The sequence below is a fragment of the Toxorhynchites rutilus genome, chromosome 2 (assembly GCF_029784135.1).
Source record: "Toxorhynchites rutilus septentrionalis strain SRP chromosome 2, ASM2978413v1, whole genome shotgun sequence".
In the NCBI taxonomy this organism is placed as follows: domain Eukaryota; kingdom Metazoa; phylum Arthropoda; class Insecta; order Diptera; family Culicidae; genus Toxorhynchites; species Toxorhynchites rutilus.
In genome coordinates, this window is record NC_073745.1 from 118,599,628 (window position 1) to 118,624,244 (window position 24,617).

Sequence of the window (24,617 nt, forward strand, 5' to 3'; positions counted from 1 at the left end):
AAGCAGATGCTAGGATGAGCTGATAAGAACGATCCGTTAAAAAGAGTATGTTATCAAAAACTATTCGAGCGGTTTGATCATAAGAATAATATTCATTGTAACATCAATACGGTAGAACCCCGATTATCCGCGGAATAATATGGCAACGTCACCTCGGGTAACAAAAACCGCGGATAACGCAATAAAGGACTAAAAATATCTAGTGCATACGCGAAAAAGGGTATTGTAAACATGTTTTATCAATACTTGAATAATCTAACTATCTATCTGTAAGGTCGTGTATACCAGAAGACGGATAATGTGGAAGCCATGACCAAAACAATAGATAATGCCCCTACCGCTCACCGTTAAATTCCGGAAAATTTTATTGAATTATAGAAACCGCACCGCGGATCATCCGCTCGATTAACACATCAACGGCTACGCAGCAGACACAGCCGGGAGAGAAATTGAACTAGGAGAGTCAATATCGTCCCAACGCCTGATTTGCAGGAGATTCAGGAAGATATTGAGAAGCTGAAAAACAACTGAACCACTAGCAACGACCAGTTGATAGGGGAGCTTTTTAAGTATGGAAGAGAATAGCTGGTGAGGGTGCTACACTAGAGTATCTCTATGATCTAGTATGAGAAGGGATGGATGAGATTGGATGCAACAACTAAGGCGGCATCACGCTTATCAACGCCGTTTATATGGTGCTCTCCCCAATCCTATCTTGTCGTCTATTACCTTTGACTAAAGAGTTCGTGGATTAATCCCAAGCAGGATTCATGGAGGCTCACGCTACACGGACCAAATATATATGCTATGCTCAAGGTCCGGGCATCTGATCGGTTTCGTCGATGACTTCTAGTTTGTTGTGCGCAACTTTGGAACAGTGGCGAAAATTTGAGCAAGACAGATTGAAAGTTGGAATGGAGCGTATCGTTCCGGGATGCATGTGACAAAAACAAAGTGTATGAGAGAAAAAGACTGCAAAGATGAAAATCCACGCCTCCTAGCTTCCGTTATTGTAGACGGTGGCGCACTAGAGGTGGTGAACGAGTTCGTGTATTCGAGGATACGGAAACGCGAAAACGGACATCGCAGTTTTTTTGTCCAAAAGACTAAGTTGCAATCGTCTGATTTTTGACGGTGAAGTCCATAAATTTGAAGAAGCTGGAATGGTGATCCATATTAAATCATGTTATTCTAATGCATTGAATTGTTTTTCTTTACAGCAGCTACCGCGGTCGTGGAGGCTTCCGAGGTTCCTCACGTGGTCGGGGTGGTAACCGTGACGGTGGTTATCAGCCGCACTTTTCACGAGGCTATGATCGTGGACATCCGCAAGGACCGATGCAAACCCCACAGCATGATCAATATGGTCACCCGATGGGACCGAATGACTATCACCATCACGATCCAGCTGCTGGTCATCATCACGGAGTACCGCCCGGTCATGTCGGTATGCAGCATGGAGTACCACCGGCTGGACACTATGCCCCACCCGCACAGCAATCGATGCCCCCGAATGCTGCGGCCCCAAGCAGGTATTGTGCACTATTTGTACTTTTTATGTCTAGAGTGTTTTGTTTTATTTACGTACTGACGCCCATTTGCGCGTCGCGTGTGCTGTCAGAGCATTTGCTAAAAGAGGAAGCGATTGCGTTTCCATTTGTGATGACAAGAAGTAGTGTTGTGAAGACTTATTAGATATTATATAGACAGCACCGTAAAGGTGAACTGCGAAAAATCTGACGCGCTATCAATTTCCAATGTATCGGCTCGTTTTGTTAGCGCCCATAATAGTGTAACTATTACATCGAATGTACCATTGAAACAAATTTTATAAACCCCGTACAGTATTGTATATGGATAGATGTCCATTGTTAAGGAATTGAGAAAATAATGTATAGCATAAGGTTGTTAATCTAGTTGTATAAGTAATTTATCAAACCAAAAATGTAATCAAAATATTATTTCTCTAGCTACTGTTGAGATCATGATACATGTAGCGTAAATAACTGAATGTTAGGAAGAGGTACTGTGAAATGAAAAAAGAGTTCAACCCAAGAATGAAATAGAAGCGCCATGTGAGATAATCTATCTGATACATTTTATTATCTGAGAGAAAATAGATTCGTTTCATGCATTGGTCGACAACTCATACAGCTACTACTGATATGGCCTGAACTTTGTAAGAACAGTATCTTTACCAGCTTTCGAATTAGGAGTACATATACAGCTAGCTCGAATGTCAATCAACAGACAGAGAAATATTATTTTGAAGTTTTATAGCTCTCACACTCACTCAAAAATGTAAATTAATAACAGTGTTAGAAAAATGTGAACCCTCTAGGAAACTCTGTAGGAATACATTTGTGCTAAAGTATGTACTAGTATAGTGTTCTATGTCGCTTACATTTATTATAATCCTGTTGACTATATGAAGAAATGTCTTATTTTGTGTTTTCCAATTGATCGTATCAATTCTACGGAGTGAAAAGAGAAGTAGTTAGCAACCGTGGGAAAGCTATTCCTCTCTTCTACAACGAATTGTTTCCTCTAGGGACCGCATAAAAAAACGTGCAAAACTTCACCAGTAGCTTGAAAAAACCGTGTTCGGTACACATTTTGAAAAAAAACTTTTTTGTGCGGTAGATAGGGACCGCTTAAAAAAGGTTCCCCCCAAGAAAATAACTCAAATCCACGCCATTCACCGTTCAATTTCCTTTTGTTTCCCTGCTTTGCGATGGGACAGTTTGCCTCTTCGGTTGCGCGTGGTTGTTTTGTGCTTTTAGTTGCATGCCGAAACATGATGCTGTTAGATATCATGTCATGCAAAAACTTAGAAAAACTTAGAGCATTTAATGGGTGGAAGGGAATGATTTCAGAAGTGGTTAATTGAGACGCAAATATGCTTTTTTCGCACTGAAATGCATATAAACCATCGAAAAAAATTAAATGGACGATAACTTTGTCAAATATGCTTCTTTTCATATACCGCACAGAAAAAATCGCACAAAAACAGGTTTTACTGTACTACAAATCTAATCCATTTTCTCCTTCGTTTCTTCGATTATGTTACTTAGCGTTAGGGTGGGTTTATACTAGTGATATATTCATGTGAAGAAATATGATGAGATTTATAGAAATCGCATCAACCGTTTACACTAGCGTGAACTTCTATAATGAATATATTCATATTTTCGGTGAATTTATTCACCTGAAGTAGAACTGCATCCAACTTTAGTGATTCCTAACCAGTGAGATATTCACAAGCGTTTACATATGCTGAATTTATTCAAGTTATATATACCTCGAATAAGTGTATCATATTTATTCTCATCCGTTTACACCTATTTTCAAGTGAATAAATCCATCTATAGCTATAGATCTCCCTAGTGTAAACCCGCCATTAGCTTCTTACGAATTGTATTAAATATTTTTACAATACATGAAACTATTACAAGCCTAAGATAAGACCAGACAATAGGGGGTCATTTACGGACCAGCTGCTGATTGGTCAATTCTAGAGGGTTACCAATAATATTTGAAAATACATTTCTACATGATGTACTCATGGTAAATACTCTCAAATTAGTTTTCATGACGAATAATAACATAAAAATATAATCTGTTAAAAAATATGCAACAACTTTGCACTACTTCAACCAAATGAAACTATTCATGAATATATGATACGAAAACATGTGTTAAGAATGTGAAAAAATGGTCTCCAGAAACATTATCTCATTTGGAAACTTGACATCGCGAGTGGTTTGGCATCCCTGTTCACGCATGGACGGGGAAGAAGAGTAAGGCCGAGGTGACATTGAATCGGAGCCCGCACGAAAATTTGTTTGTACGATAACTGACGAAGGTCATGTACACAATTGGTCAGATAATGTAATGACCATGACGGAAACAAAAGAGCGAAATCCTACCACTCACTGACGAATTTCAAGAAGGCCTATAGAATTACTGTGGGACTCGCTTTCGCGGATCATCCGCTCGCGGATAATCGAAGTTCTACTGTTCTACTGTTTACTTCTCACGATTGCATGCGTTCGTGCAGACACATTTTCGTAAGAAATTGCAAGCAGTATCACCGCGGCCTAAGAAAGCAGTTGTCATGTCTTTTCTTAGTAACAAACTATCGCTTTTTTAACGTAATACATTGTAATACCACGAACATAGCGTGTGTGGAAAAAAGTGTCTCCAGAAATGGAGGTTGTTGCGGCGGACGTAATCCTGAAGCATACCAAGGATTTCCAGTGGATGTCTTGATCGTTCGCTTAGCAAGCAGACGGCAGCTGTTAGGGACTAGGCTTCATTCTCGCTGAAATGGTGCGCCAGCGCTTGTGGCGCTTACGATTGATTGTTTGTTTATTTACGTTAACATCAAAACGTTTGTCACCCCGTCACCCAGAATCGGCTGATTTGATGGAATAGGTACCCAAATATAAATTTAGGATGTGTAGAAAAATAATAAAACGAAAAAATGTCTTACTGCTTCTTATGAAACTCATATTATATGCCATTGATTTGTTTTTATGCGTTGAGTGTACACATGATGCGTATTTTTAAATTTAGAAAGAATATTGCTATATCATGTAAAAGTTTTCTACAATAAAATTCGGCCTTCATTTAAAAATTTATCCGCAAGTTGAATGAGGACATTTTCGGCTAGGTCAACATGATTTGTTCCACTAGTATTTTAAGAAGATATACTATTTTGGTTAACGTTTCAGTGGAACACAGTTTGAATGATTTTGCATCATACTTATGAGAAAAGGCGTCGTGTACAAATTACCCAAGAGGAGGGGAGAAGGGTAGGTGTCTCAAGGTTGTTTTACTTTCTTGCAATTTGAATTGTGTATTGTACCAAGTCCAAAAGATTTTTTTTATTTCATCTGTTTATTTTATCAGGCTCATTTAGCAATTCAGCTGTAACAGAGCCGAATTTATTCGTGTACATTTTCTTAACACCTTGGCGTCCGGCGACATCACAGTGGTTACGTACGGAAACTAGCGGCTGACTGCCGACGACACCACATTGGTTACGTGCGCATAGTATCTCAGTGGCCGGCGATAGAACTTTAGTATCGTTTGCACTCTGTTGGGGTTTTGTTTAGGTAACAATAACTTACACACTCCAACAAGTTTTATGTTTTTATAAGTAGGGGAGGTGAAGAAGTACGGACATATTAAAAAGAAATTCAATTATATCTTTCGAAACTCATGTTGCTCCAAACTTAAACGCGGTTGCTTGTATTTCAATGTACTGTTTTTCGAATTAATCGGCCGAATGTTTTTCAATGTTTTTACTGAAATTAAAACAGACCGAAAAGTAAAACATTTTTTCGATGATTACCCGCATATACATATAGTGGGAGGAATATGGACAGGTTTGTAATATTTACGTATGTATATTAGAATACCAATCGATGTATGGGAAAAAAGTGACCTTCGAATTTTGAACTTGATCGAAAATTTTGATTCCTACGAAAAACACGAAAAAGGAATCGAGGTTTTCGAATTTTTTTTGATCCCAAATGTCTTCAAATTGCATGAATCGTCGAGGTCTACTGTCATCTCGAAATATTTTGTTTTGTCTTTTCGTTTCTTTTTTTTCGGAATACGAAGCAAAACGTATGGTTTAAGGTGCCAATAATACGTCGAGACGTATTTTTTTTAGAGAATACAATTTTTTTTAGAGATAACAGTAAATCTCGTTTCATGCGATTTTAAGACATTTGGCGTCAATTTTTTTTTGGAAACAAAGTAGTCATTTAGGCGTAAGAGTATTCCTTTTCTATCGATACGCATGCCACCTTTTTCGGCGTAAGAATATTCCCATTGTTTGAATGTTCACAGTTGGACTGTTCACAGCGGGACTGTTGATATGAGGCTTCCATTGTTGAGTTATTAATAGTACCAATTACCCGTGCAGCAGGCCGTAATGTGCGCGGCAAGGGGCTGGGATTACCGTTACATGATGATTTTTGCGTGGACGTAGTAGCTAGAATAACACAAAAAGATGGTCAGTTGAGAGCCCTGAGTTATGAGCTCATGATCGTTCGCTTAGTAGCGGACACGCAACCAATTAGGTTACGAAGACCCAAGCAATTGTCTTTGAAGATTTTATCAAACACCATCATTGTTCGCGATCGACAGCGCGAAAGAGAAACAATTGTTCCCTTTTTCCAAATGCCAGAGTCCTTCCCTATCCTTATTCCTATCCAATCCACTCCCTACCAATAAGAAATGCAATGTGTGGTGCATTTCACAACTACAGACAGCATCATAACCTTAAGCACAGCATAAACAATAACGAATACAAACGAAGAGAACCATCTCGAGGTTATTTTTCATTCCAATTTCAACATTTGTACGAAGCATCGCGAATAATTTCCTGTGTTCTAATTTCCCGAGTGTTTAGTTGTATTCCTATGTGTTTCATTTTCCCAAGTGTTCGCATCCTGAACTATCAACATCGAGGCCTCCTTCAGCCGAAGGATCCACCATTCCCTCAATGGTGAGAGCCACTAGTTATAGTATACTGATCACATAGAACCGTTTCTTCGAGCTCACCAAAACAGCATTTTTGAGCCAACAATTTTACAGCCAAATTGAAGTTTTCTTAAATTTCATATGGCTGCTGTAACTCTGCTGTGGAATCTGAAAACGTTGCATAGAATTTGACTCAGCTTAATCATATTTCGAATTCAACTTCGTTACTATTTCTTCGTATGTAGGTTTATTCAAATCCACACCCGGGTACAGAAGTGTAGTCCGTCAAATTTTTGTTGACCAGCTGAGGTCTTAATGACTTGAAAAAAAATATAAATTGTTCATTTATGTATATCGATGAAAGACTAAAAAGACATAACAAACACAGTCACTAATTACATTAATTACAATAGTAAATCGTACTGAATAAAAAAAAACCTTTATATATTTATTTTTACAATATTTGCTCTGTCTTTTTTCAATAATTGTGCTGTTATGTAACCACGTTTTATTCAACATATAATATGTACTTTTTACGCTGAAAACACTAAACGAAAACATTGCTTCTGTTATATGTTTAAACAATAATCATCAATAAAGTTTATCACTTTTGAAATTTTCGTCGAAAGGAACTTTTTCTTCGTCGTCTCTTTTATTTATTTAGCATATTTTTATAAATGATTATATGGTTTCGTTTACAAATTGAAAACGTGAGATCTTGCGTTCTCAGTTCATAAATTAAACTTCCTTCTTTATTCTTTATTATTCAATCCTACACATACAGAAAAGGAAGACATATCAAGTCCATCACATAATCATCATTCTGCTTAGCTCCAAACTTTTTCGGGAAACATTTCCTTTGTGTCAATTGCTTAACGGATTTTTGATATTATCGGAATTTCAGATTCATTAACATGTCTCATCTCTGCTTGGCATTCCACAATCGTGTTTCTTTCAATTTGAGTGCCAAAAAATGGATCACACAGCTGTACGCACTAAAGGCGAATGAACTGCAAAGTCTAAAGCTTTTCAAAAACAAACAACCTTTAAACCTTCACGCAAAATATGGTTTATGCTTGGAAACGTTCATTTCGAATGCTAGACGTTTTTGTTTGCGAAGAGGGTTGCGCCGAATGCGTTTACGAACGGCATTAATTGCGTTGTGCGACCGTACCGACCTCGGACACCGCTATCTGGGTCTATCTTTCACTGTTTTTTAACCTGTTTATCCTGTTTATTTTTATTGGGTTCATTTAGCGATTCAGCTGTAACAGGGCCGAATTTATCGTGTACATTTTTTCTCATGTTGTTTTTATTACCGTTGTAGTGTACGGAACACGAATCGTTTATTGATAAGAAGCTGATTAAGTAGCTCGTCTTTCCGTACGTGAATAACGCGACAATTTCTACACGTTTCTCGTGCAGACCGAACCTTATCGTGGCTAGGAAATCAAACAAATAGAAGGAAGGGCAACACATTTCTCGAATGCAGTGTTACCACTGTTTTTCGTTTCAAATAAATCTGCTGACAGCAGTAACGAAATGAAATGGATGAATGGCTTTATGGCTTTTCTAAGTAATCATGTAAATGTACAGTTTCATGTTGCAACGCAGTTTAAGAACCGATTGGATCAAGTTTTTCCTCACCAGCTTTGGCCTTGCTTCTGCAGACTATAATTTTTGGGCGATGCAAAGTGCTCTAGGATACTCTTTCCTGGAACAATATTTTCCTTTGTACAATATTTCATAATGAGTAAGGCATTTAATTCAATCATAAAGTCCGTTATTTGTGTTTAATTGTTAGTAAAACAGTTTGCCTATGTGGACGACATAGTTCAAATAAAACAATAAAAAGGAGGTACCCTTAGTAGCATTTATGTGAAATTGTTTAGGTTAATTTAATATAAATGCTACTAAGCGCACCTCCAACCAATACTTTATATGTTCTCTAGAAATGCTGTGTTTTGTGAGTTGTGCTATACACCGTACATTGAGCGTCGTAGAATATTCAAACATTGTGTATCACCAGGTGTGATTTGTAAGGATTTACATCCCGTACTACTAGCGATCTAACAAAATTATTTTTTGATTTATAAGCTTATGGTTTGAAGAGTCATAATTTTATCCAGACAATTGATAATAAATGCAAGCGACAAAACTCCATTTACAAAATACATACTCGGGTTTGCATTATGCGAAAATACGATCGGTTATTGATTACAATTCAGAAAGACTGAAACAACCTACCTAATATACACATATAAAACAATAAGACAGATTGTGATTTACAAAAGAATATTATTTACAATTAAAAAATCGGAACAATCAGCATGTTTCATTGCTTGCTGTCCGAAATGGATTGGTTCAATAGTACGTTATCACAAAATAGTGAATTGCTTTTGAAACGTTCGAGCATTACGTTTAATTATTATACATTCAAAAGATCCAGAATAGCACACCAAACATTTGATATGATTTGGTTAAATAATTATTATGATTGTTATGAATTGTTATTTTAATGTGGTTCATTTAAAAATGCAAGCATTTCTGTTGTTGTTTCGTTTAGTATTCATCAATTTATTTCCTTGTTATTTCTCGATGCTGGAATTATTTTCAACAGTCAATTGTGCTCTGCCATCGCTAAATATAATTCATCTGGATAGTTTTTTTTAAATTTTTTTCTAAACGCAATGTTCATAGTGCCCTTTATTTTTATTCTTCACCACGTTATTGTTCGCAATTGTATAAGAACTTGTCATAATGATGACACAAGTAACGAAAAGTCATGATGATTTATATTAAATTTTTGTACACGAAAAACTAAACACAAATGAACTTATTAGAACCATGTGAGAACTGAACTATAATATAAAACCAAAAGACGACAACTATTGATGAGAACTGAAATGTATGTACCTGAAGTATTATTTAAGCAATTCGTGAAGCTGTAAACGATCCTGATGGAAGCTGTTTTTCGGTCGGTTTTGCTTCGAAAGGAGTGTAGTGAACGATGATAAATTTGCCAAAATTGTTTCCGGACCACCAACGAATGAATGCAGTTGAATGAATTGCAGAGAACGAAACGATTCGGTGCCACAAACGCAAAGGAGAGAAATCTAGCTCATATAAGAAATTGAAGAAAAAAAAACAAAAGTTATAACTACTATGTCAAGTAACAGAACTGTATTCCCTTAAAGAACTGCAATAAATGCAATCGTTCGAGCAACCAAGAAGAGATGTTTGTGAAATGAAATTAATCTCCACGTTTAGTGTAGTACTGACGACTGATAGGCAGCCGGATAGCGACAGTTTCTGCTTCGTTCAACAACTACCATCAGCACCAGCGGCGGCGAGGGAAATACTGTTTGTAGCGACGGGATCACGTTGATGGCGGGCAGCACTTTCCCAATATTGGAAGGACGCAGAGTGAGCGCGCAGCAGCAGCGGGCACAAACTCCGTTGTCCTCTTGTACTTTTTTCTTTCTCATTGTAATACATTGTACCTACAATTTTATCCGACAACGGTAGCAGCTCGTGTCGACGGATAACGCGTAGAAGGAGCCTGAGGCCGAACTGCATACAGCGTGTACGTATCCGAAAGAAATCCCTTTGCAATGTTGTTGTTCCTTTTCTTGGTACCAATCGCACTATAGGTGAACGTTTTGTTCGCTTACGTTTCAGTTTCAAATTTATTTGCGCTTGTGACAACTGGCTAGACATTGGATTGTCTTTTAACAGATAGATATTTTGCTAGTAATTTTGTGTGCTGTTCTTTCGAGCAGAGTCTAGAGTGAATTTTTTTCACGGATGAGATGCACGTTCGTGTGCATGAGGCAAAAAATCTTTATAGAACAATACAAGGTCCAGCTCAACCGTTTTTTTTTGGTGATAAATGTCAATGGAAGTTAGTAAAGTGTTTCCTTCATTCAGCACATTCTTAGCTTTTGTTACAACAAAAGACACGTTGCTGTGTATTGTGAAGAGTTTATGAAGAGTTAACAGGACTTTCTAGTATATAACTAACTAGAACATGCGCATGCCAAATCGAAGCCAAATTTAGACGAATTTGTATGATCTGAACATCTTTCTATGACTCCAGATGAACTAACATTTCATGCGTTTCCACTAGTTTTCTGGATAACATATAGGGTAACTCGCCAAATGTCGAACGCTTAAGCTGGGTATGCTCCTATATCAGTGGTTTTCAACCTTTTTTGCTCCATTCCCCCTTTACGAAAATTAATCCCAGTGCTTTCCCCCCTATCAGTATTTCAGAAGAATGTGATGAGGGATGGATGAGGTAGTTCTGAAATCGATCCGAAACTTTCGTCTCTGCAAGTCGGAAACATTTTCGAATCATGTCCAGATCTTGTTCTTAGATATAAGGAAAATATGTTCCAAGTTTAACTTGTTCTAAAAAGTTTTGGCAAATGCTGTACAATTTCCTTTTCTATGGTCCTCTGTACTGTTTCGTCATCTGTTCCATCATCATTCACTGACGAAAGTCTTTTGAACATTGCGAAGTTGCTAAATTAAACATTACATTTCAGATTTGGAAATGTTTTCGAGTATCACAAATTTTAGAGTATCCAATAAAGTAACTGTGGCTATTTCTGCTAATCATTGCCATCATCAAACCGAAGTGAATGTACAATATTCCCTTGCACAATTCCCCGCTTTTAATGATCAAATTCCCCACCGGTTGAAAATCACTGTCCTATATTCTTGATTTCTTCGTGATAACACATGAATTTACTGAAAATTCCACAGCATCACTCTATAGCAACCATTAAGCGTTATTTCTTGTTATATTTACTATACACTGCGTTTCATAACTATGGAACCGTTCCATTTGAGTTTCCAGAGATATGTAAGAAGTCGGTTGAATTGAAATATATAATGTAGAATATAATTGTTATCTTCATTTATAACCCTGGCCAATTGAACTTTATTGTTGTGTTCAGGCGCAAAACATCCAAAAAACTAAATTCCAGTGTTTCATAAGTATAGAACCAGATTGAAAAACTCTCACTCTTTTACAACGTCAATTTCATATGAATTACAATAAGTTTCTAATTCGTAGTACATCTTTAGTTTTTCAATCAGTTCAAATTAGATATGTGTCATCCGCTCATGAGCTGTTCCGAAGAATCGACTCTTTGAAGTTAGTTGACACGGAACAACTCACAAAAAAAACAAACAGCTCTTCAGCTCACTTTGATAATGATGCAGGAGAGAAAAGAGCTGTAGAATTGCAGAGAATGTGTGTGAGCTGTAAGATCCAAATGAACCAACCGTATGTCATGATAATCGCTATCTCACTCTATCTACCGTCACCGCCCATCTCACTATCACTCTGCTGAAAAAGTTCATCATCGACATCACGATATATCAGTTGGTGGTAAATTGGTAATTCGCGATGACAGTGGCAAGGTGTCGACGTCTGGTCCCAAATTCGTTAGTGTAATCTCTATAAGATTAGAAGACACGAAGCCAGTTTTTAAATTCAAATTTGAATGAAATTTTTCACTTCATGTTATTTAATTACTTGAAACACGTATTTCTGACTTTCATTCAACCATATGGCTATACAATTCCAACATAGTTACTGATTTTTTTCATTATAAAATAAAGTTGTCTTCATTAACAATTTTCGTATGCAAACAAAAATGTTTTCAATTTAAATAGAATACTAATTTGATATAGAAAAGCTAATTTTCATTCATAATTTTATATTTTGAAAACGTTCATTTCAACTGAAAATCAGCTATTCTTTGACGCTCCCCTAAACTAGTAAACGAAGCTCAATGTCGTCAACGCGGATCGCTGTTTTGAAGAAAACAAATACTTTTGACGTTTGAGATGTTGGCACCAAAAACATGGCGGGTGCCATACAGCTGAAATGAACTGACCGCCTCTCGCTCTTCGTGCTATGATATCAGTTCAGTTTTATTTGTTCCTTGTCTTTTCAACTGTTATATTCGCGTTGGCGGCTTTGAGCTTTGTTTACCAGATTAGGGGGCGCAAAAAAAAAAGAATTAACTTACAGGCAGAATGAATACGTTCTTCAAATTAAAATTATGAATGAAAATTAACTTCTGTGTATCAAATTAGTATTCTATTTCAATGAAAACACTTTGTTTGCAGGTGTTGAAAAAATCTCATAAGATAATTGTTTTTTAGGACAACTTTATATTATAATGAAAAGTCTCTCTAAAAATGTCGGAAATGTATAGACAAATGGTTAATTAAGAGTCAGGAATACGTGGTGCAAGTAATTCAATTACATGGTGTGAAAAATTTCATTTAAATTTTATCATTTTAAAACTGGCTCCGTGTCTTCTAATCTGAAGATCACACTATCGAGTTGGGGCCGAAATTGAAAGTCGCCTCCATATATTGACACTGACAACTGAGCTGAAGAGCTGTTCATAAAGAACAGCTCTTTTAGATAAGCTGAGCTGATCTGAGCTGTTCATCATGATGAGCTGGATTGCACGCCTCTAGTTCAAATAACTCATTCGGGGTGGTTTTACCATGCTGCGCCATGTTGTAGTATGTATCTCATTCTACGCAGAGGATGCTGTTTGTTTAAGCTCTTCAAATCACTCATACTACTTGTAAGCTGCATCTGCTATTCGTGCGATCACTCCTCATAAGTTCTTGATGGGGTTTGAATCTGATAAACAAGCTGACCTGTTCAGAATCTGAAGCACCTTTTCATTAAATCATGCCATGACTTTCCAGATTTCATTAATTGATGCTAAATCACTCAATTATCACAGTGTTTTTGATGCAAAAACAGAAGTAAATGACCTAGGTGTACTTCTGACTGTTCATTCGTGTTGATGAAAAGCCAGGCCTTTTTGAGAATATTTTCCTCAAACCATCAAACTGCTGCCTGCAAAGTTACAAGTTGAAAAATTACATGACCCGTTCCGTAAGTCCTTCCAGTATGAAGAAATTCAAGTTGAATTTCTTTGTATCAGAGAAGTTCTCCTGAAATAGTGAAACCCATGGGATTAGCTTCCAAATTAGCTTTTGGAGCCGCAGCTTTGGAGATGGGAATTTTTATGTTTTGGGGAGAAGGTCTGGTGAAAATAGTTTACCACCAACACATATGCACAGTCAGAAGTGCAAAGAAGTACTTCAGAATCATTTACTGCTATTTTTGCATCGAAAACAATGTGATAATTGGATAATTTGGCATCAATTCATAAAATCCGGAAGATCATAGCATGGTTTAATGAATAGAGGCTTCAAATTCTGGGCTTGTCAACTTGTTTACCAAATTAAAACTTTGTCAAAAACTTATGAGTAGTGATCGTACGAATAGTAGATGCAGCTTACAGGCAGTATGAGTGATTTGAGGAGCTTAAACGAGCAGTATCCTCTTGGTAGAACTAAATACACACTACAACATGGCGCAGCTTGGTCAACACCACCCCGAATGGGTTATTTGAACTGATTGAGAACTAAAGATGACCTACGAATCAGAAACTGATTTTAATTCATGTGAAATTGACGTTAATTTTGTAAAGGAGTGAGAGTTTTTCAATCTGGTTTTATAGTTATGAAACACTGGAATTTTGTTTTTTGGATGTTTCGCGCCTGAGCACAACAATAAAGTTCAAATGGCCAGTCTTATGAATGAAGATAGTTATTGTATTCTACACTTATATACTTCAATTCAACCGACTTTTAACATATCTTTGGAAATTCAGAAAAATGGAGTGGTTGTATAATTAAGAAACGCAGTGCATTAGATAAATAATTTTCCTTCTGCTTTGTTCCGCACTGTTTTCATACACCGCTCTCCTAACCAACTTAGTGACAAAACGGCCTTATCTAGTATCATATAATCGTGTTGCGTGGGACAAACCGGTTATGTAAATAAACCCAATGACGAAAGCAGGAATGCCAGATATGGACAAATTAAATATCATTTTGTTTTATTATTTTCTTCGAAGTTTTTCAATTTGCAAAAAATTTCCAAGTAGGGTAAATAATATTGGTTTGTCCGATTTAGGGTGTTTTCACGCAACTAGCAAATCGATTTTCCTTCATGAAAAAACACATATAATCAATACGAGTTTGGGTTTGTTGAAAAGCCCTAAGTCTCTAGTTGTTAATACTACCATAGGCGTTGAAATTATTCAAATTTTTAAGATTTTTAACAATTTTCTTCCAAGAGAAATTAGATCATGGTTTGTCTGGTTTTAGAAATCACCATTTTTTAATGAAAAAAATCGAATTTTCAAGTAGATGTTGCATTTCTCATTGCTTGAGTTTACTGTCATAATATTGATCCATCCACAATTTAGGCTTTCTCCAGAATATTGCCTTTTCTTGGGCATTTTAAAAGTGTTCACCTCAACACACTCAACACAGAGAAACTTTATTTCTGCTATGCGCGGAGGAAATCATCAACAAACTATAGCACGTTCTGTTCTCGAAAAATTTCTGGCTCCTTTTCCTGATTGCTTTTCCTAATGGAAAAGACAATTTGAGGTTATGGGAGTGTTCGATAAATGGAATTCTTCTTCTTCTTTTCTTCTTCAATGGCACTAACGTTCCTAGAGGATCTTCGCCGTCTCAACGTAGTATTACTTGCGTCATTTTTATTAGTACTTAGTTAAGATTTCTATGCCAAATAACACGCCTTGAATGCATTCTGAGTGGCAAGCTCTAGAATACGCGTGATCACAGTGCAAGTCGGAGGAAATTTCTTTGACGAAAAATTCCCCCGACCAGAACGGGAAGCGAACCCGAACACCCGGCATGTTAGTTATGACGCTAACCACTCGGCCACGGGTGCACAAAAAATGGAACAAATGGAATATGAGATCTAAAAATCATATAATATTTTAATGTAACAGAACCCCGGATGATTGAAAAACTGTTAAAACTCTTTATCAGGCTTGTAAAAAATAGTGGCAGCGAAAAACTCGCAGCTGTTTTTATTATAAAGCTTATTCCGAAGAGGCACTTTCTTATTTCTAATTTTTGAAAATTACATTGCCAAGTGATCATTCATTACACAATATTTTAATTGCATTTTTCAATGGTAAGAGTTATGTGAATATTATCAATTGGGCTACATAACATGTGTAACTTTGAAACGCAGATGTTTTTGAAGATAGTGTTTGGAAAACAACAATTGCAATTGATTTCTAGCTAGAATTCCTCAGACTGTTCAACATTTGGAAAGTGTTCAATAATTAGCGAGGTACCCTGCTTCTCATTTCCACGTCCACGCTCCTGACTCCAATTACTCAGAAATTGAATTCAATATAACATCTTCTTCTTCTTGAATGGCGTTCACGTTCCCTGTGGAACTTTTGCCGTCTCAACGTATGCATTAACTAGCGTCATTTAGTAATACTAAGTTGAGATTTCTTCAGTCAAATAACACGCCTTGAATGTATTCCGAGGGGCAAGCTCTAGAATACGCGTGACCACAGTGCAAGTCGAAGGAAATTTCTTTGACGAAAAATCCGGCTTTGACGAAAAAACGGGAATCGAACCCGAACACCCGGCATGATAATGTGAGACGCTAACCACTCGGCCACGGGTGCACATAATTCAATATAACATAATATAGCATTCAATATAACATAATATTTCCAAAACATCCTTCGATTTATTTTCATTAGAATACTGACTTTAATTTCCAAAGTTTGACAGCTAGTCGCTTATCGGTTTTATTAAAATGTTGATATACATTCAGAAAATTTGATTCAAGCTTAATGAAACACTTTATTATTATCCTGAGACTACCCGTTTTCGACTGCGATCGCTACTCAAATGATTGGTAGGCTCAGCGCCCATCGTCGAACCAATGAAAATAGCCTAAGATTTATCGACTCCGCTGCAGTGATGCCTCATCTGTAACTGCAGTAAATATGCAGTAACAAAGGAGACATATTGGCGACTTAGTGCAACAACATTGTTTCGTTGTCGCCAATCGTCAATAGTAAGCATATTTGTGGGAAGTCCGTTACAGACCGGATTCATGTCCGGTTGGTTGGACCAGATTTTACACTATGACAGAACCACCAAAGGTGGCGAGGGAACAAATCCTTACGCACTACATGTTCGTCGACTGCAAAACCGCATATGATACCATCGACCGGTAACAACTATGGACTATGGAGTCATAGACGAGCACGGCTTTTCTCGAAATCTGACAATTCTGATACAGGCAACGATGAACGGTATGTGAGGTAGTATGCGGGTCTCAGGCGATTTGTCGGAATCGTTTGAGATTTACAGGAGGCTGCGACGAGGCGATGAACTCTCCTGTCTGCTCTTCAACGTAGTGCTGGAAGGTGCGGAGAGAGGGCTTCAACATGCGGGGCATGATTTTCAACAAGTCTAGTCAGTTTTCTGCTTCGCCGGCGATGTGGACATATTCGAAAGAACACATGCGATGGTAGCGGACTTGTACATCCGACTGAAACATGAAGCAAGTCTGATTGGGCTTAGGATCAACGCGTCTAAGACTAAATACATGATAGCCGGAGAGGCTGATCGTAACAGAATTTTTCTTGGTAGTAGTGTTGTACTTGATGGCGACTAGCTCGAGGTGGTCGACAAGTTTATCTACCTTGACTCGTTGATTACAACCGACAACACCAATCGTGATATTCGAAGACAAATAGTCGACTAAAGTCGTGCCTACTATGAGTTCCGAAGATCCCTGAGGTCCTACAAACTCCGATATCATACGAAATACGAATTTATAAATCCTTGATTCGACTGGCTGTCCTCTATGAGCACGAAGCATGGAAGATGCTCGAAGAGCTCTCACAAGCACTTGGTGTTTTCGAACGCAGTGTTATACGGCGAACCCAGCATCCAGAAAGTCGCCCAGGTTGAACTAGTGCTGATGAACCTATTAAGAGGAGGTTCAGCAGAAGTTATTGCCTCTATATTTTTCTGCAAGCACGGTCAGGCCAATGACAGAAGGACGGTTTTCTGTTTTATTGTCCACGTTTTGGCGTAATAGGTCTACGGGAATCGCCTTGCTGCGGCTTCATGGAACTGAACGAAGGCTAACCGAAGATGAGGAATTATGGGAACAATATACCGCGTTGTGATTAAATACTAATAATTTGGTCACGCGTCTGCAGTAGTCGACGATAAATTAAATGCAGGTCAGCGCTGCTACGATTTGATATCCATCATTCTACGTTGCCGAACCAAACAAATTTCCGGTTGCTGACGTAAACAAAATGTACATCAAGAAGATTGACTAGATTGATTTTTATTAGCAGCAAAGGATACATGAAAAGTGTATTGAATAGTAATCTCAAACATTCGATACGTTATTACTCACAAACGGGTGCATATTTTCTGGACGTGTATTCACAACATTTATTGTTTACTTATCAAAAACATAACAGCAGGTAACTTGTTTACGTTTGCATAGTTGTTTTCAAGATACCGCGAATCGAATTATAAACAAAAAAAAAGTTTTGCACATTTGGTGCACTGAGAAGGGATGAGGACCAAAATTTGCCCGGGAAGTGTGAAACGAACAATTGAGAAGTTTGGTAATGAGTGTTACTTTGAGGAACTGTCAAGAAGTGGACTCAAACATGGTTCTAGCGACCCCGTATTGGACCAGAAAGTCGTGAATTATATTCGTAAGCATCGATCTACGTCTGTCTGCCCCTATTCGAGACATGATTTGAAAACCTACAAGAAGCAGAAAGTACCCAAACAAGCTTCGGAATAGCAACATCGCGCTAATATGAGGGGTCGAAAGCTTTATGAGCGTATTCTGGTATCCTGGTATCCCAACCACTGCATTTTGATGGACGACGAGACATATGTCAAAGAGTACTCCAGAACGCTGCCGGGCCCAGATAGTCTGACAAGTCATTTGCACATGTGTCTTGCGATCTTCTACTTTTTTCATCAAAGGAACCATAAATTCTCAACAATTTATTTGGAAAAATGCTTGAAGATGAGATTGCTTCCATTGTTCGATTTTGGCCCGATTTGGAAACGGCTCATTACTTAAAATCTTCTCTCCAGTGGTTTGCAGGAAACAAATTGTCAAGGACATATTCAAGAAGGGTGGTACAGTGTCTCGGATCATATCAGACTTCAGGAAGAATTGGTCAGCAGCGTCCAGGAAGTGCACAATGGTGCTGCTGGGCGGAATTCGATGGGAGATGTTAAATCCAAGCTATGATCATTCTATAGAAATCAGTGATTTGCGCGAACTATTTTCATTTTTGTCAACACTAAGCAATAATGAACCTATTCACTTTTTTCTAAATTTTTAAAGTTTGAGATTACTTTTCGATACATTCGTTATATGGACGTTATATGGATGATGCCATAAGTTGGCACTTCAATCCCCCTAACGCGCACACTTTGACGGAACGTGGGAAGCGGTTGTACGTAGAACGATTTTTTTCGCATGATTGAATATCACCAAACTAAGCAAATGATAGAAAGCGGAAGCTTTCGCTTTGGGAAGTGTGCGTCAAATCATCCAAATGTATTCAATGATGTTACTGACGCAAACTTTGAAATTCCGGACACAATAGGCATATTTCTGGGCGCATATCTTTTGGTTCGAACTTCCGGTTTGACACGGATACCATCAACAATATATTACACAAGTTGGAAACTTGTACATACGATCGGTGAATCCTAGTGAAATGTATGCAATCGTATGCAATCGCTATGTACTTTGAACGACCAAACGGATATCGGTTGGAATGGGATCAGTCTTTTTTTTCTATATTGTAGTGACTTTCAACACTTTTGGCTGGTTCGTCATTTTTACTCTCATGTTTGAAAGAATGTCGGGAGTGAGAATTGAACTCGTGACCATTAACGTGAGAGGCATGGATGTTACCACTACGCCAGATCGCCTCCATGGGGTCAGCCTTTTCCTCACACAGAGTGGAGAGAATTAAAAGAAATATCAACGGCAACTCCATTTACGATCACCCCGATTCTGCATTCCGCCGGATTTGCATTTCATTTGAAATCATTATTTCGTTCGAATTAAAATCTCACTTTCCCATTTCTGAACGTTTTGCCCATTCAGTGTTCGAAGAGAAGCAGTTCGAGAGAAATGCAAAAAAAACTCGAACGGGATACAGAATGGAATTTTATCAAGTCGATCGAAATATTTCGTGTCGATCGAAATGTAGTTCTTCGATAGCTTCGATCACCTCCGGCAACATGAGTCACTTTTATTCAAGATTCAAACAGCGATTGTAGGATATCATTGATGACACGTTCCTAAAGTTCCTGGCCATCGACTTCAGACCATATAATGATACAGCACAAAGTGATATACCGAAGGTTCAGAAATTACAGGTTTTCTCATCACAACAGAACAGAATAAAAACTCGCTGAACACATCTGCAAGAGGTGTTTGTTCAAGAACTCGAAGCACTCGCAAATGGAAAATCAACTAACATATTGAGCCCCGACCTAGTTAGGGACCTGAACTTTTCGTTTTATCCACGTCGTTCCCTTCGAATCGATAGTAGACTTTACCAAAAATCGTTTTCTAACTTTGCCACAGTCGTTTTCAGTTCCGACACTCCACCAATAAAACATGAATTTACACGGATGCTAGCGTCGGACGGCATACGTTTGCTTGGTGCATTACGTTTGCCCGGTTAATTTTTGTTCCGAATTACAATACCGCGCCATAATATTTCTAGCCTACTACACTTTTTCTGAATGGTTGTTCCTGTTGCAGTCGTTACATTATTGGAACGTCGTTTGAATAATTTTTGATGCAGATGACACCGGGAATGTCTCAGCCAGCTTCAAAGACGATTGGAAGGTGGCGTGCTCCAGTAAACATCGAAACTGGGATGCTGGTTATATTTTGTGATGAGAATTAATTTATGACTCATTGGAAAATTACGAGAACCCAGACATCGATGGTTGCTAAAGCGTCCAGTCGAAAAAATTTGTATCCCCCCAGAAGATCCGGCAAACGAGAAGAAATCCCAAGTTAATTAAAATCGTTATTACCCCTTTAACCTTCTTAACCCAGTGGAAGAGGAACTTAAAAATCCAGTTCATACAACAAATGAAATCAAATTCGTTATCGGAAACCGATTGTTCTCGTATCAGAAAAAAAATCCACGAAAAATCGCAGTAGCCTAACACACGTGAAAATTTGTTTGCCTCGAATACGACCATTTTTTCCACTTTTGGACTGGAATTCCGAGGTAACGCACGTTCTTTTCGACGATTCTCAAATCAGTTATGATTTCCGTTGTCAGTAAATTGGAATTTGAAATTGAAAAATAAATGTAAATATCAACACTACAAAATACACAGGGTGCACATATTTAAACGTTCACGTTTGACTGCAGAGTTATGTTGTTGTATGCCAAAACTGCGGGAAGCGTAGGATCTCGCCTATTGAGAACATATTTACTGAAAAAAAAAATCGATCCATGCTTATGGTCTAATTCCGACTACGACAATCTTGAACTAATTTTACTTGAAAGTATTCTGTAGCTTTCATCTGAATTTGGAAGATGGTAAAATTTGGTATAGAATGAAGTTGTAAAACTTTCCAATTTATACCCCTAAAAAAGTACCATTTAAAAAGTGAAAAACTTGAGAGTTTGTGTTTTTTTGGATTTTGAATCATACAGCGGCTTTAGAGTTTCCCGTAGGACTACGTCTAACAGAAATATATGGTTACGAATCGTTCGTTCTGAGAGTCGCGTTGGATTTTGTACTTCTGGTACGATTTGCATTTAAATGTTCCTCTAATTTACTCCAAACTTTGAAAAAACGGCTGAACGTTAACAGATGTTTATTGAATACACTAGGCTTAAAACTTGCCTGCAAATATTAGAACTTATTGCGATATTTGCAGAATTTCAGCGGATTTTGTAAAGCACTATAAAAATCTTGTTTTTTTTTTAAATCGATGCAAAAAAAAATTAATTATTTTTACGTCAAAGTAACAAAATATTCTTGTGTAGTATTTATTGTAGTTTTCAAAACTGCTTTTCGATTTGCGGTGCGATGGTTGTTTTTGGAATAATTCATCATCTAAGACGAAGGGGTATTTTTTTCGTTCAAACTGAAATATGTCTGTATGGGTGGGTCCTACAGGAACGTTCAAGGAACCAAAAGAAAGCTGGTTGATAAGGATTTGCGGATGAGTTGGTTAGAAAAAAAATCCAGAAAATCTTTGAAAAAAAAACAGAAAAATCGATTCTTCACCTCTTCTCGATATTGTTATCAATAACACCTACACACACCAAGATAAAGATATGTACGTGAAATATTCTAATAAGGTAAATGATTTTGGTTTGTCTAGTCGAAAATATGATCATGGTTTGCCCACTTTTTTGAATGCTCTAATTCAGCGCTCCTGTGTCAAATAAGGCCTTCGAATGTTTCGAAACATATAAATGAAATTGCCTTTTACATGATTTATAGTATTTTTTTTTTTTTTCCAAAATATATATTTTTATCAAGGCTCATATGGCGTTAGCCTCACGGGGCCGGGAGTTCAATACTTGTAGTATGATTTATAGTAGTTTGATAGTATATTTTTACGAAATCACATGTTTTAAAGGATTATAAAATACACCTCCTATTAGTGTCAATGCGCCCCTCATACGAACTAACTTTTAATCGATCACCAGATGATTATTTGGCACGTATTCAGACCTTTTCTGGATTACAACACTTATAAATATTGTAAACATCATGCTTGCTCACCATTTGTATCGGATTTACATAGCTAAACCATTAAATTAACGCATTTTGATGAACGCAATTCTGATCATGAGTTGTCCAATTCAATAATGTTGTTTTGTCCACATGATTTCTATGGCAACCGCTTGGCGCGTTGCAGTTTGTTTATTGTGTCCTTCGCGGATAGCAGAAATAAAGTTTCTCTGTGTTGAGTGTGTTGAGGTGAACACTTCTAAAATGCCCAAGAAAAGGCAATATTCTGAAGAAAGCCTAACTTATGAATGAATCAATATGATGACAGTAAACTCAAACAATGATAAATGCAACATCTACTTGTGAATTCGAAGGTTTTCATTCAAAAATGGAGATTTCTAAAACCGGACAAACCATGATCATTTTTTTGGGCAAACCATGATCAGAGGTGGTCAAACCATGATCATAATTCTTCTTTAAGGAAAATCGTTAAAAAACATATAAATTTGAATAATTTCAACACCTTATGGTAGTATTAGCAACTAGAGACTTGGGGCTTTTCAACAAACCCAAACTCGTATCGATTATGTGTGATTTTCATGAAGAAAAATCGATTTGCATTTACTAGTTGCGTAAAAACACCCCAAATTGGACAAACCAAGATCATTTACCCTACCTGAGAGTTGTAGCTTCAGAATGATGTACATCCCATCGATATGCGTTGATTTTTCACGAAGTTACAGCATGTCAAAAATCACTTGAAATTTCTGCTCTTCGACGCGTGTGTACATTATGGCGAATGTAACGTTTCGCTTGCCTTGTATGGATTCGCTTTCGTCTTCATGTTCCGCCGTGATTTTTAATCGCGCGTGCATTATGTGCGGAGTAGAGTTAGATCAGTGGTTTTCAACCTTTTCTGCTCCATTGCCCCCTTTACGAAAATTAATCTCAGTGCTTCCCCCTATCAGTATTTTGTAAGAAAGTCTGTAGCATATCAGTAAAATAATGAAAGAATACTAAAGGCTTTCAAGTTATATTCGCAACAAAATGATTTGTATCTGATTACAAAAAAAAAGGTATATAATGTCAGTATGGCACCTGCGTCTGAATGATTTCCGCCAAAATCGTATTTCTTGAGCACGTTGTCGAAAAGCACACCTCATGTCATCTTCGATATCCACTCCGTTATGGTGTTTTCTCTATCAGCAGCATTGAAGGAAATCCAGATTCACATTAGAACTACACACAAGACAACAACACTCGTAACGCTTAATTCGCATATCAGGATAAAAATCGATCATTTGCAGATCGATGAGTTTGTTCTGAAATTGATCCGAGACTTACGTCACTGCCACCCGAAAGGGAATTCAAATCATGTCCAAATCTTGTTCTTTGATATACCGTTTTGTTTCAAATTCCGAACAGAAAAAATACATTTTTTTAATTCATAACTTTTAAACTACTGGACCGAATCATATGATCGATATATCAAATTAAAGTCAATTAGCTAGTCTTTTTTGGAAAAAGGTTATGTTCGCAGGAAAAAATGGATTTTCCTTTTGTAATAATTGATTGTATTTGTTTTTTTATAGTTTACACGGTTTCGGGACCAAGGGCGCTATATCGATACCTGTAAATGACGTTAGAATGAAGTCTATAACCTAATTAATGTCAGGGTTTTGAATATTAAATTATTTATAACATTAAAGTTCAGTAAATTCACATTTAAAAATGAAGGGTTCGCAATTCGAATCATGCGTAGAAACTTCATTCATTTTCAGAACATTAATTTTAATGAAGATTTCTGTATAAAATATCATTTTATTTCATTCATTTATTGTAGATTCTTGCCGTTTCAAGCACTCAACATGAAAAAAAAACAAACTAAATAGTTGAAAAAACTACAAAAACTAAAAAATAACGATGTTTGTTTTTTACGAAATTTGCTAACGCAAACATTTTATCATTGCTTTTGATTGTCACTTTTTTGCAAATGTTTGATATTATAAATTATAGACTGCATCGATACCTGTAAATTATGTTAAAATGAAGCCTGAATATTAAGGCTTTCATTATTCAATTATTTATAATATTGAAGTTGAGTAAATTTACATTTAAAATGAAGTGTTCGGAATTTGAATCATGCGTCGAAACTTGATTCAAATTCCGAACACTACATCAATACTAATTTTAATGAGTATTTCTGCATAAAATATCGTTGTTTTCATCCATTTATTGTATATTCATACCTTTTTAGCACTTAACATGAAAAAAGACAAACAAAATAGTTGAAACAAGTACAAAAATTGAAAAATTAACGATGCTTGTTTTTTACGAAATTTTAACATTTTTTAATTTTTTTTACGGAACATTTTATTTTTGGTTTTGACTGTCACTTTTTTGCAAATGTTTAATATTATAAATTATAG

General features: G+C 37.0%; 1 protein-coding gene across 3 annotated transcripts in view; it reads left to right on the top strand.

Annotated features, from left to right (window-relative positions):
- The window catches only part of LOC129771136 (E3 ubiquitin-protein ligase RBBP6), a 57,739-nt gene that overhangs the window by 9,694 nt on the left and 23,428 nt on the right, over positions 1 to 24,617 (top strand). For 2 of the 3 annotated variants that reach the window (XM_055774521.1, XM_055774522.1), the window contains exon 8: positions 1,221 to 1,532. In XM_055774521.1, the coding sequence (XP_055630496.1) occupies positions 1,221 to 1,532 (312 nt within the window). The remainder of the gene's footprint in view (positions 1 to 1,220; positions 1,533 to 24,617) is intronic. The other variant, XM_055774523.1, reaches the window with a different exon arrangement.